Below are 13688 nucleotides of genomic sequence, written 5' to 3'. Positions count from 1 at the left end.
TTTCTTTCTAATTCATATAAACAGTGTTAAAATATAAGGGAAGGAGTCTAGTCAGAAAAGGTCTGAAGTAAAATAAGGAAATAAAAATTTGTCGCTTCAGAATTAAAGCTAATTACTGAACCAGAACAGTGCTGCAGAAGACATAAACCATGAAGTCATGAGTAATTTGAATAGAAATGGAAGCAGGAGAAAAGTAAGCTGGCTATCTAGGAAGAGTTAATAAGTTTAAGCCAATCTTAATTCCTCCAAAAGCTGCAATCTAATCCAAGAGAAGGCAGCATATGTGGTAGAACATATGCAGCAAGAAAATTAGAAGACCAAGATGGCACTTGAAGAGTAAGCAGGTAATTTATTTTGCTGGAGCAGGAAACATGCAAGATTAATTCAGTTAGAATTACATGAAAAGATCGTAGGCCTTTTTAATCTTTTGAATGGTTTGGTTCAATTGGAATTCTCAGAATTCTAGTGCAAGTTGATGAAATGTGTGACCAAGTCACCGAAGCATGCTGCCAAGTCCATCTTTAAACTTCAAAAATTCCTCAGATAGCCATTACTTTGACAGAGAAGTCTATCCATGCGGAGGCTGAGGTCTCCAGCTCTGTGGGAGAAGAAGTGCTCCTTCTCTATCCCTGGGGTCTTCAGTATGTTCCTCAGAGAAGCTTGGGTCTAGACTGTATGCATTTGGAGTACAGTTTGCAATTACCTCTCTGGCTAAGGATGCTAAAGACCTTTTGCACAGTGCAGTTTTCCACGCGTCTGCCCAATGCCAAGAGCTGCAAGCTCTGGTTTAGTTTGTGAAGCATGGAAGACAGGGTAGATGATTACCATGCTTACTACTGCTATATTACCTATGTTTCTGACCTTTTGCCGTATCTCGCTTTTAGCCTCCACTAGTGCCAAAGCCTTTTAAAATTGAGTTTTAAAGAGTTCACTAAACCAAAACCAGCCACCTTGGGGGGGGGGGGGGGAAGATACCTCCCACATACATTTAACAGGCTCTACTGAAAACAAGGTAAAAGAGCACAGTAAAAGACAGGTGGCACTGGTACATCCTGGCTCCTCCTTTCCAGTGTTTTCCAGAGGCACGTTGCCAGCACTGTCTCCCCTTGCACACTCTGTAAAAAGGTGCAGCCTGTGCCGTATTATCTCACACTGCATCTCACTGTATTGTGATTTTCAGTAGGGTTTGGGGGTGATTTGTTTGTTAGGGTTTTTTTTGCTGCTGTCTTTGTTAGATTTACTGGTGGAAATTCTCAATACACTGAGAACCTGTCTTCCATTGATGTCTTATCTCACGAACATGGGTGTGAGCCCTAAGTGCTAGTATTTCGGCTGAGAAGATGGTATTTTCATTTAATGATTGACCTTACGTATCTGTTGTGAAATTACAATGGAAGCTAAAAATAAATCAGTATGCTTTTAGTAGAGCTATTCTGTGTATGAAAACAAAGGAGTAATTCCATTAAAAGCTCAGCTCTGCAAAAGCTCCTTCTGGTTAGTGTGTTAGGCAAGTAAATATAAAAGGTCCTCATTCTTACGTTATATTGATTATTCCAATAATCTGAAATCTGGAGGTAATTGTATTAAATGTTATGCAGATTTAAAAAATCCTTTTGTTGCTGCAGTTGTGTTGGTTTTAAAATTTTATTTTTATTGCAGAATCAAATTTGAGGAAATTAAAAATGTCTGTGCTTTTTTTTCTCAAGAGACTGCACCATATCAGATCTAATGGTTTTTATCATCATAATTCTGCCAGAATTTAAGCCTGAAAAACCACTGTCAGAATACTAGGAATTATTTTTCTGTATTGTTTTAACTCAGTAATTTAGGATGATGATCTAATCTCAGGACTGATCCAACTATAACTCTGCCTTCTGGCAACATTCAATAATTTATTGAAATACTCATGCATAAGACCTGGTGCACTCAAGTGGCAATGTAGAGAGAAAATGGTTTTATTATTGTTTCTGGAAGAACTGCTACTATTACTTAGACTAATATAGAGCTCTTGGGAGTTCAGTCGCTTCCTCAAAGGCTCAAATCTATTAATGGAGTTTTAGTTTCTTTCTTGTCTTGTCCTCTTATTACCATATTTTAGATTGCTGTTTTAGAACTAATTTGGAAGTTGATGAATAGGGCTGGTTGGTTAAATATCAGGAGTGTGTAAGAAGGCATAGAGTAGGTTTGTCATCTTGGCAGCTACTGCTTAAAAATATTTTTTTAATTTTTATGCACATACAAGCAGTGGTATGTGCTTTAATACACAAACAGAAGCAAAATTACAGATGTGTATGTTATATGGAAAAAAAAGTATGTATTCTTTAGTGCAACTCACAAGTAATTAACAAGTATATGATTCTCAAACATACGGCTGTTGTGGGTTTTTTAAACAGGCTACAGCTATTGTGTTTTGGAATTATGAATAGGATTTTATGCTTCTCTCTGCCCAAAAATAAAGGTCAAGTTGGTTTTAATGAGCATAAGATAGCAATGTTTTTGGAAGCAGTCACTAGTTCTGCAGGCACAATCATAAATATCAGGTACCTAGGTAACTAATGCTGATTTTTGGCTCAAGCAGCTAATATGCCCCTTTAGGGCTTGGGCAGAAAAGCTCTAGCAAATTTTATTGTGGCACTTCAAGAGGGTGTGATCCTATAGCTAAGTCAGAAAAGAAAGAGTGATAATTCCTCAGTTGTTCATTTTAGCTTAGACCACTGATGAGAGTGGGTTTTGAGGTGCTGGACTGTGAATTAGACTGGGGAGGAGCAAGTACGTGTTCTGTTGACTTTGAAGAGAACCAAATTCTCCAGTAGAAGCAATGGAGGCAAAATTTTAAACCATGACAGCAAGACCTACTGGAATTTATCAAAGGTGTTAGCCAGCATTTTTGCCTGTGGTCTTAAAATAAAACCACAGTGTAAGTCAAATGCCCTCAAAAATTGTTGCTTAAACAGTTTTCACGGTTATTTTGTATTTGAAATTTCAAATAATGGAAAGACACCACTGTGGACTTGCTGTATATGTTTAATTTCAGAAACAATCCTCTATCTGGATTTCCTAAGCCACTGATACATAATTCATTTTAGTGAAAGACATTATGCAAATCACACCTAGTGACTATTAGCTGTTCCTAATGACTTGGAAGCCCATTATATGCCGAATGTTACGAATGAAACCCACCTTAGCATTTGGAGTAGCCTTAATTGTCCATATGCAGTCAACTGCTTGTCCCGGTTTTGTTTTTCCTTCCTGTTCTACTTGACTGGAACGTACTATTCCATCAGCTCCTGAGAGCTCAAATTGGCAGTCTAGGGAGAACATACACCTTGCTGTCAAATGCAGTATGGTATTAATTTAAAACTTCATGTATAAAGAAATTGTTACTGTAATACTAGACCTGGGATGGGATTTAAAATACCTCCTAGGTAAGTGAAGTCAGGATCTGTAATAGAAAGAAGTCATGAATCACAGGGGCTATCAATACTCAAGAATCATTTCAAGGTTTAGTATACTCTGAAGATTATGTCCATTTTTATTATGTCACAATAAAAATTGCCAGAAAGTTTACTGAATCAGTTGGAAGGTACAGAGACAAATTTTTTTTAAGATGATACTAATTCACAAAGATTGACCTTATCTGAATAAGGTAATTCTATACTGACAGCTCAGATTTCCAGCATAACACCAAAAACTACAATTTGGTATTTTGCTCCTAGATTACATTCTGAGTTTAACTATGCCAGTTTTCACTGAAATCACTGGAGCTCCACGAGTGCAGGGGTTCTTTTTGTGCGCATTTTTATCAGATTGCTGTCTGCCTAGTTCTGAACAATTCAAACTGGAGTAGTTTAGTAGAATATATTAACACTCTGAAATTGCTAATTGCTATTAAGAAAGAATATAAAGAAGGACAGTTCAATACTAAAGGTAATTTTTCCTTGAGTACCCATGCCTCTTCTGTTAGCGCAGGTAGCACAGTTTGAGACGTCATTTATGAAGGCAGAATTTCACCTTGGTTGCTCCTCTATCTTCTCTCTTCTAAATGCTGTGTGTACGTAGTGTAGGTATCTGTAGTATATACTGTAGTAGTATACGATATGCATACTACTAATGAAGTAAGAATATACTTTTTCATAACAGTTAACTGATGGTACTTGACTTTACCGGGACTAGGGCTTGGCTAAAAATTAGTCTGTAATGGCCTGGGATGTCCCAGGCTTACATTTCAGTGATCAGGTCAGTGTTTCCTCACAAATCACCACAGACGCTCACAAGATGCACCCATTCGCAGCTGTGGCATAGAAAATCACCACAGAAATCACGCAAATCATAGCATGTGTATGTGGGTGAAATGTAAGCCTATGCAAAGAAAGCACTAGTTCATGCAAATTGCATGCCTGCTTTGTACAAAATTGTTTTCGAAATGAAGATCCAGATTTTGGCTCTTTCTGTGGTCCCCTAAATGTTTTTCCGTATAAAGAGTTTATTACTTCCCCTAAAATGCCTCAGTCCGGAGCTTGACTCAGTACAGTTGAGAAAATGCCTTCTTTGCCCTCCTCTGTTTTAGTTACCTCTAGTGAAATCTGTGATCACTGTATGTAAAATTCTGAAAGAGATTTTCAACCTTCTTTGTGAACTGATTTTTTTTTTTATGAAGTGGGGGTGTATATGTATGTCCCCTTCCATTTTCATAATCCCAGAATATTTTACCACACTCCATGTAAATATAGAGGAAAAAAAAAGGAATGGAAAATATCAGTCCTTCAGTTGCTGCAATCTATTGTGAAAATAATATACAGTTTAAATGTATATTTAAAGTTCCAGCCTGGAGCTAGGCTCAGTTAGTTTTGAAAGTGATGTTAATGCAATGGCTTTGGAAATGGACTTAGCAAAATGCGTAAGTACTGTCCATACTAAAATATTTTAGCACATTATTCCCAGTGGACTGGTCACCATGTTAATCTGAAGAGTTTCCAAGTCTAAATCCCTAGCAAGGTCTACAGTTCTCTAAGCAGTAATACATAATCACGTATAGTGTTTACATGTGGTGTACGGGTAAAGACGACATTAAAAAGTTATGCCTGTGTATACATTTATAGTAGTAGTAAAGCTGACATTTGTATATTGTCTTTTGTCCCAAAGGACAATAAAATGCGGATAACTACAGGTACAGCATCTATGAAGTACAGCAGTCAAGCACTGCACAAGGACATCAGGTCAAATTTTCTTGTAAAAAGAATGCTCTGCCAGTTTTAAGTGGCCCCACAGAGCAGATGTACTTTTTGTTTGTCTAAAGGCACTGTCAGCACATTATCCTCTCCTTCATACCCTGTAAACGACACTGTACTTTGAGCAAAGAACAATTCTGTTGTCTGAGCCTGTGGTTTGAGGGAATCTAGTTCTACTGAGAGCTCATGCTTGCACTGTGTAGGCGGTATTTCCTCTGGCTTTTCCGAATGGAGATTTAAAATGTTCTGCATCTGGCTGGAAGTGCTACTGTAGATTTGCTTCAGGTGTTTTTGTCATAGCAGCTTATATTCCTAGAAGACAGGCTGTTGAAAATGCCAGCTATTTGTCTACATAAACACTCTTTCCATTAGTACCACTGGTGAAACTGGTATAAGTTACGAGTAACAAAGAGGGAAGTTGTTAAAGCCTTCAGCATGAACAAGATCAACGGACTTCTTCACTAGGAAACTACAGACCTGTAATTTCCTTCAGTCAATTTTCCAATGTGGTTTTAGTCAAGTATTCTGTAGGATTAGCAGGACTTAGACTGTATCTATCGCATTGTCATTTTGCCTCCATAAGCACCTTTGGTGAAATACCACTCTAGACTGCCAGCATAAACACATCCACAGAGTTTAATGGGAGCAGATCATTGTTAACGCGGTCAAAATTTTAGGCTTCTTTACCTGGTATAAATGAGTACTTTGCTTGAAATCCCTTTCCTTCCAGCTCCTCATCAGAAGTAAACTTGATCCACATAAATCTCCCTGTTGATCTAATTAGTGTAGGACTTTTCAGACCACAGTAACGATTAATGAGAGGGGAGAAACCAAAAGGTCCATCTCGAACCTCCAGATGATCAAACCGACATTCAAATGAGGGTTCTATGTAATACGGTTCATCAAAGGTCAACTCAATTCTTTGTCGTGGAGCAGCTAGACATAAAAAATTGAGCAAAAGATTAAATTAAGATCTATATAAAAAAACCACATGAAGACATAAAATAATGAAGAGATAGGCTTCCAAAACAGCGAAATAAAAGAGTTTGGAAACTTCTCCAAATACATCTGGCAGTCTGCTACAAAAACTCCAATACACTGTAATAGGAATAAAAAAAAAAATATATATGGAGTAAAAGATACTGTTTAATGGAATTTTACGGAATTTTTTTGCTTGCTGATCTTTATTGTTGAGCATTCAGAAATGACATAAATTTAACACAGCACATATTACAGATATTACCATGCTAAATGCTGAAGATAGTCTTCAGCCATCTTTTGCAGTTTATTATTAGCAACATTGGAAGTGATATTAAGATAACAAGCTCCAATTTTTATCTTAATAGTTCCGTGCTTTCGTAGATTACAGTAGATCTGATGCTGGCTTTTCTGGCTGTAAGGGTATGTCTTATTCCATATAGCCAATTCCTGATTGTTTGCATTTTCTGTTAATGTTATTACTTCAGAGAGAAAATTTAGCTGCTTCTTCAACCAAATGACTGCAGAATTTATTATATTACATTATGACTATATTACATTATATTACAGTATGACTATACAATACTTGACAGTATAGCAAAATGACACAATTTTCATAGTCCAAGATTATCTAATTAACAGTAAGATTAGAACATAACAAAACAGAAATACAGCACATACCTTCTAAGATATAGATGCACTCTTGATTTGGTGGGTACATGTTAGGGTAGTTTGGTGAAGCAAAATGTCCTCCATTACTTGTCCGTACCCAGTTGTCACACTGGGTAGGAGGAATGCGATTTACTCCAATATTTTGTCCACCTTAAGCAAGAAAAAAAAAAAGTGATCAAATAAATTTCTCCTGCAAGCATGCAAATTTGATTTTGTAAGAGTAAAACACTGACATAACACACACCATACAAAAGGGGAAAGTAATTTATTTTGGTTGAAAACCCTCTTCTATGCCACTTGTTAATATCAAGCTAGGACAATCTTACGTTTAATTTAGTGATGTGGTGTATCCTAAAGACATCACAGTTTTTTTAATATCAAGTATGTCCAGTAATCCCTGGGAAGGGAACAGAGGGAGTAATTTTTTTTCCAAATCAGTTTAGATTTTTTGATACTCTTCTTTCTAAGCCAAATAGTCACAGTGGCTGTCAATACAGCAGCATTATTTTATGGCTTCTGTCTTCTCCATTCCTATGCAAATATCTTCCCAAATATTTGTTAGCTTTTACTATTTTTGGCCCTCATTACAGAGTATACTGAAGTACATGGCCCTTTGTTTGAATATCTACTTACAATAATTTGCTGGAATACAGAATGCTTGTAATGCAATGAATTATAATATGTAAATAAAATAAATACAGCAATGGTAGTTTGTAAAATTACTAGCAACAGGTAGATTGCACTGGTAGCAAAGAGTCTCATTTAAGATCAAAGCTCCTCTTCTGGGTGTACAAGGAAATACGATCTTTGAGAGTATGCAGTTTACTAAGCTAGTGCACCACGCTGGACCATTCACAGCAGCTTTGTTAGTTTGGATTTCCTTATCCAAGGAGAAGGGAGTTGGGAATAGTATGATCTCCCTGACATTCTTCTTAAGTACCTTTGAGCCTTCTCCTTGATATCAGCAGAACTGGAGAGTATAATTATGTGGTTTCTGCTAGATTTTTCCTAAATCTGAGAGTGCTCTCAAAATGCTATTTATATTTATGCAGTTTTTCTTTGCAGACCTTTGAGAGGGAGTCCATGCTGATACAGGTCTTAGCTGCCTCCAGTAAATTACATCACCTTCCACGGGTATCTTGGCAGGTTTTTGATTTATGGGGGTGAAAACTTAGTCTCTCCTGCAGAATTTGTTCAAGTAAATTCTGTAGGTGTCAGTTCAAGGAATTCTTCTCCCCTATGTGTGGGTTAATCCCACATATGAGAAAATAAGGTTTGTGAAACCGATGCCTTCCCCACTCAGCAGGCTTCAAAAATGTTTTCGGGTGGACTATTTGAAAAGCTTGTTGTTAGATACTGAAAACATACATTTCTATAGTGTTTTTTTCCCCACCTCTAAGGTCTAAACCAGTAGAATTTTAACTGGGTAAGTGAACTTCCATGTTATTTGTGACTGGATGTCTTTATTCAGTTCACTGCAAAAAAATGCAGTAAATACGGGGAAAATGGAAAACACTAGAATTCATATTGGTAATTCAAGAGCTATTAATACCTGAACACAAATACTTTCACTTATATTGTTTAAAAATTACGAAACTGTTACATTTTTTTAACGAAAATCATCAAAACAAAATTGTACCTTGGGTCTTCTGTGCAACAGCAATCCCTTCCACTACAAGGATTGTTACTAGCAACACTGATGAGAGAAATGGGACAGGAGAAACATCAAAAATTCATCAAAATTACAGACCATTTTGTGCAGTCCTGATTCATGCAAATCCTAGAATCACTAACCAAAACAATGCAGAACATACACGCTTTCTTAAAATTTCAACTTTAGAAAACCAGTGCAGTCTAAGTGCACTGTCCGTTCTTCTAGGTTCCTTAAGAAAGTGTGTATGAGAATAGCAATTTATTGTCTGAGGGGACTTTAAGAATATTTTCTAGAGTATCTACTAATTTGCAAGCATTTTATAAAATTAAATCATATGTATCTTCTATATAACTTTTATATCCTGAAACGAGATGTTTCACTGCTATATTGAACCATATTTATCCTAAAACTCCATATGCATAACAGGTACAAAAGACTTCTCCAGCTTCCAAGAAATTAATCAGGACCACAGCAGACACTGCATGGTTATATCCCTACACGGATTTCAGGAGCACTATAAACCTGTGCTTCCTAGACTGGTGGTTGTGCTGCTGCCACAGTGTCAGTGATTTCTGCAAACGATGTGACAACAGAAAATGAGCAGATACAAGTTCTAACAATAGGGAGACCTACTCTGAGCAGTGACAACAGCTAGGATGTGGACACTGTCAGGTGTACACCGTTGCAAGCATTCTGGTTTGCTGCAGCGTTGTGTTAGTCTCCAGTGCTGGTACATGCTGGTGTTTTCTAGATTTGAACTGACTGAATATCGGACATGTTAAAGATCTTGTTACGCTCTTCCCCCTCCCCTTCCTCTCCTCCCAAGAAGCTGTCTAGATGATTTTGCTTTTGGCCTTTCCCTTATGTTTGCACTTTTGTTGCACCCAAGAAGTGTGAGTCTGAAAAGCATGTATTAAAGATTCCATATTCCACTATTCATCAACAGTTTTAAAGCAGGCTTGATGTCCCAATTTTCCCAAAATGCTTTGCCTCCTCAAATTGTTAGGGATTACCAGGAAGGAAAAAGAGAATGAAAGAGAGCATATAATTATGCCACTCTTCAAATCTTTCATTTGCTTCCATCTTGAGTATCTCTACAATTCTGGACACATACCTTGGAGAACTACCTAAGTAGGCTAGGACACTTTGCCCTGGACAGAAGCTGGCTGAGAGCAGACAGGACACAAATTATAAAATCACGAGTGTCATTGAGATGGTAAGCAGAGAGCAACTACTTGCGGTCTCTTCCAGTACAAGAACTAGCGGGGTAACAGACAAAGTTAGCAGGTGGCACGTTCAAAGTAAATGAAGAGGTTTTTTGGTTTGTTTTTTTTTTTTTTAATGCACATACTTCCTGACGCTTCGTTAAGGTAGAAAATTCTGTTTCAGAAACCCCTTCAGCCGTAAGTTGTTGGAAGTCTGGTATAATATTTGGGGCAAATATAATTTGCTCTACTTTTATACTCTTTCTGAGACCTCTGCTTTTCTGTCTCCGTGAAAGAAGATACCAGGCTAGATGGGCCTTTGATTTGACCTGGTACAGCCTTTCCCATGTTCTTAATCTACTTGTTAATACTAAGTCAGAGAGGCATGGCCTCACCACTGCTGGAGAAAAAAGATTTCAGCGGGAATTTTATCGTCGCATTCAAGAAATTCATTTTATCTTGCCAATTTTCCCCTCTCATTGCTTAGGCATTTCAGGGGCTTGTGCTGAAACAGCGTTTTCTCTGTGTGCTTTTCCCTGTGTTGCTGTGAGATTTTCAGCCCTTTAGAGAGTTCCAGAGTGAGCATGCGCTGACTGTGAACTACAGTGATCTTGACTGAACTCATCTAGATGCTACTGTAATGCTGGCAGAGATATATTATCTTGGGGAAAGACAAAAGGAATGACAGTCTGCCCCGAAAGTGTCCCCCTAGCATTTGTGTTTTATTATCTATGTTTCTGCTGCCCTTTCTTCCCTCTACTCATATTAAAACACATTCTGTATGAGACTTTCCTCACCAGCAACTGCTTTTTCCCTTGTAAGTCGAGTTCACAACTATAGGTGTTATAAATTACCATATGGGTCTTGCAGACAAGCGTTATGTTCGTAGAAGCTTATTTGATTTTTAGGGATGGATTATGAGATAGTAGGTTAAGACTTAGGTAGTTTTGCAGTTTCCATCTTTGCAATAATTATGTATTTTCATCAATACTAATATACTGAAAAATATACTTCCTGTCATTATCCCAATACAAAGTATAATTGCTGACTCACCCTATATTGAAAATTCATCCTTCAGAAGAAAGCATCTGGTATCCATTACTGGTGTTTAAGGTATGGATGCTCACTGGTCTTTAAAGCAAATAAATTAAACAAATGTCCCACCTTTATTAATATATGATTGACACTAATTTTCAGGTATTTTTCAGTTTTAGTATTTCTTATATAGATACTACTATTTCAAAATGATTTGCAGTTTATTTTTGCAGCTTCTGTGTTTAAACTGTGCACTCAAAGATCTGAGTTGAAGTGCGTGATCTTGTAACGTATTTGTACTACTGAGATCTCTTGTCCCTAACAGAGAATCTTGATAGTGGTTATAAAGTTGTCTACTTACTTTCTTTGGGTTTTTTCCTGCATTGGTTTTGGAGCAACACTTCAAAGTTGTCTTTTATCATTAAAGTAAATGCAGTTTCCACAATCCTAAGCAAATCATGTGTCAGTATGTTCCTCTACTGAATTAATCTTTCTTAAAGACGTACTATGCCCACCCTCTATTTTGCAAGAACACAGGAGCCTCTTTACAACTGTGCCGCTTCTTAAAATATTAAATGGGCTTTATCTTTTTTTCTTAAAGCAAACAAACACAGAAATATGAGGAAAATAAATACTTTCATGACAACAAAACTCATGAAGATAGTCACTTTCAAGTAATGCTGAAAAATCTAATGGTTTGTTGGTTTGTTTGGGGATTTTTTTAGTACAGCTATCTGCTATGGCTAACACGGTTATAGTATACCTTTTGTTTTTCTTCACCTTAAAAATATCGGTAAGCTTCTATATTTATTTTGGTGATTGTGTTCTCTTGTACAGATAGAGATGGCCTAAGAATAGATGTTCAGTTACACTCACTAGCGATTTCCATCTTTGAAATGATGCGGGTACAGAAATAAGCCTCCTAAAAGGACTTCAGAAAATCTGACTGGCTTTCACTACAGCCTGTGCCGTTTCTATAAATAGTCCAGAGCTGTGTATGCGTGTGTAAGTGCAAAAGAACAGTGCATGTTTCCTGCAGAACAGCATGGATACAGAGGCAATTACAGAAGATAAATGGGCTGAATATTTGTCTTACTGTCTTCCTTTTGTCATGTTATATGGATGAGTGGGTACAATAAGCGTGGGCCACCTCCTCTTTGTTCCATGCCCTTTTCATCCTCTTCATTTTTAATCTCTTCCATCTCTTGCCTTTCCCTGGCAATGCCTATCCTTCTCATGCTCTCAACAACCCTTAAGATGCATTCGAAGCAGCCCAGGTGGCAAATATTTAAGGGCCTTCCTTTGCCATTACTTTTATCCCAGGTGATAGTATGACAAAGAAAAGAGGTGTCTCTGACTAATACTCTGTATGTGTGCTGTTCTTATCTCTGTGATGCTGCTAGAAAAAAGGCGGAGAGAAGACTTGTATCTGTTCTTCCTGAGAGAACGGGGCAGGGACACCTGAAGTAGCACTGCCTTAAACTGCATGCATTTAGATGACACGGTGGGGGATAGCAAACAGGAGGCTTTTGGCTGAAAACAAGGCCTATCAACGTTCAGGATGAAAGGAAAAGAAAGAAGGAAAAAAAAAAATCCGTCAGGATATTTTTAGACCGCTTCCATTAACCCATTTTTGTGTGCATTTTAAAAACAACAAAGCAATCACTTGGTGTCCTAAATCCATACCACTTCCCGGGAAAATATTTTCAAATCTCAAAGACTAATTTGCACGATACAAGTCAGTAAAAAGGAAGGAAGATGTTTAGAGAAGAGACAGATCCTGTAGGGTGCAATGGAGAGCTAGTGCTGAACCAGTGTCCTGGGACTGCATGTGGGGACACAGACACCGCGATTAGGACAGACATGAGACCCTGAACTACTTTCACTAAAAGTTTTGTAGCATTTTCAGTAGTATGAAGAATGATCTTGTTAATTCTGCTAAATTGAAATTCAAATAGTGATAACGCACCTGAACTTGCAATGGGACACAGTATTCCTCTGCTCCTTTTTTCCTCTTTTAAAGTCTTTTACCTATCACTGCGACATGACTGTTCTTCAGTGTGGACAAAAAATTAACTCTAGACTGGGCTCCATTTTCTATTATGGTACAGGAAGCAGAAGTACTGAGTACCTAAAAATGCCACCTGAACATGGCTTGCGAATGTAAGCAACAGCACAAACAGTGCAGGATTGCATGACTGCATTGAGTGTCAAAGGGAGAGAAGCGTGGGTTTGGTTGGTTTGTTTTTAATGGAGGAGTGTGGTGAGAATTCTGCTAGAGGACACTGAAATACAGGAGACTGACCTTATAAACTTTGAGATATTTAGTTGATAAATATAAAAGAGGTTAGTGCTTCTGCACCTTATATTGTGCTTCTACTTCATGATACGTAAACTGTAGAAGAGGCTATCATTAAGCCAACAGCAGTAAAGCCACTGAGGCAGACAGATTAAGAGGGGCTTCTTTTATTAACGAATCTGGTATTTGCTACAGACTTTCATTCCACAAATTAAGGTGCATAGTTTTGTACTACCATTTAAAGCTCGGATAGTTTTTATCTGTGTGAACATTAACTACAAATAAAGAAAAAGCCGCAAGCTCCTGTCTGCTTTTAAAAGAATTGATTTTTCATTTTCTTCACTTTTTTTTGCATGAAATATTTTAGATCACATAGCCTGCAGACAGCTGTATAAAATTTTAAGAGTGAAGACACTAATCATACATTACAAATTCTTATTACTATGCTATTGTTGAAATAGGCTTATGGAATAATAGGAAAGAATCTCCCGAACTGGTGTAATAAACGATGCATTGTTTGCAGGAGTCAAGATTTTCTTTGCTAGCATTTCTTAAAACTCTCTAAAATGAATCTAAGATGCAAAAAAATATGTTAATTTGTGTACTGATGTATACAG

At 37.4% G+C, this 13688-nt stretch overlaps 1 protein-coding gene across 2 annotated transcripts in view; it reads right to left on the bottom strand.

The window, feature by feature from the left end:
• NETO2 (neuropilin and tolloid like 2) overlaps positions 1-13688 on the bottom strand; it is a 37830-nt gene that overhangs the window by 16108 nt on the left and 8034 nt on the right. For both annotated transcript variants that reach the window (XM_075434208.1, XM_075434207.1), the window contains exons 2-6: positions 8518-8574; positions 6888-7028; positions 5916-6164; positions 3398-3442; positions 3181-3308 (exon numbers count right to left, since the gene is read on the bottom strand). In XM_075434208.1, coding sequence (XP_075290323.1) covers positions 3181-3308; positions 3398-3442; positions 5916-6164; positions 6888-7028; positions 8518-8574 — 620 coding nt within the window. The remainder of the gene's footprint in view (positions 1-3180; positions 3309-3397; positions 3443-5915; positions 6165-6887; positions 7029-8517; positions 8575-13688) is intronic.

Source organism: Opisthocomus hoazin, chromosome 12 (assembly GCF_030867145.1).
Source record: "Opisthocomus hoazin isolate bOpiHoa1 chromosome 12, bOpiHoa1.hap1, whole genome shotgun sequence".
Classification (NCBI taxonomy): Eukaryota; Metazoa; Chordata; class Aves; order Opisthocomiformes; family Opisthocomidae; genus Opisthocomus; species Opisthocomus hoazin.
This window is presented reverse-complemented; position numbering and strand designations above follow the sequence as displayed.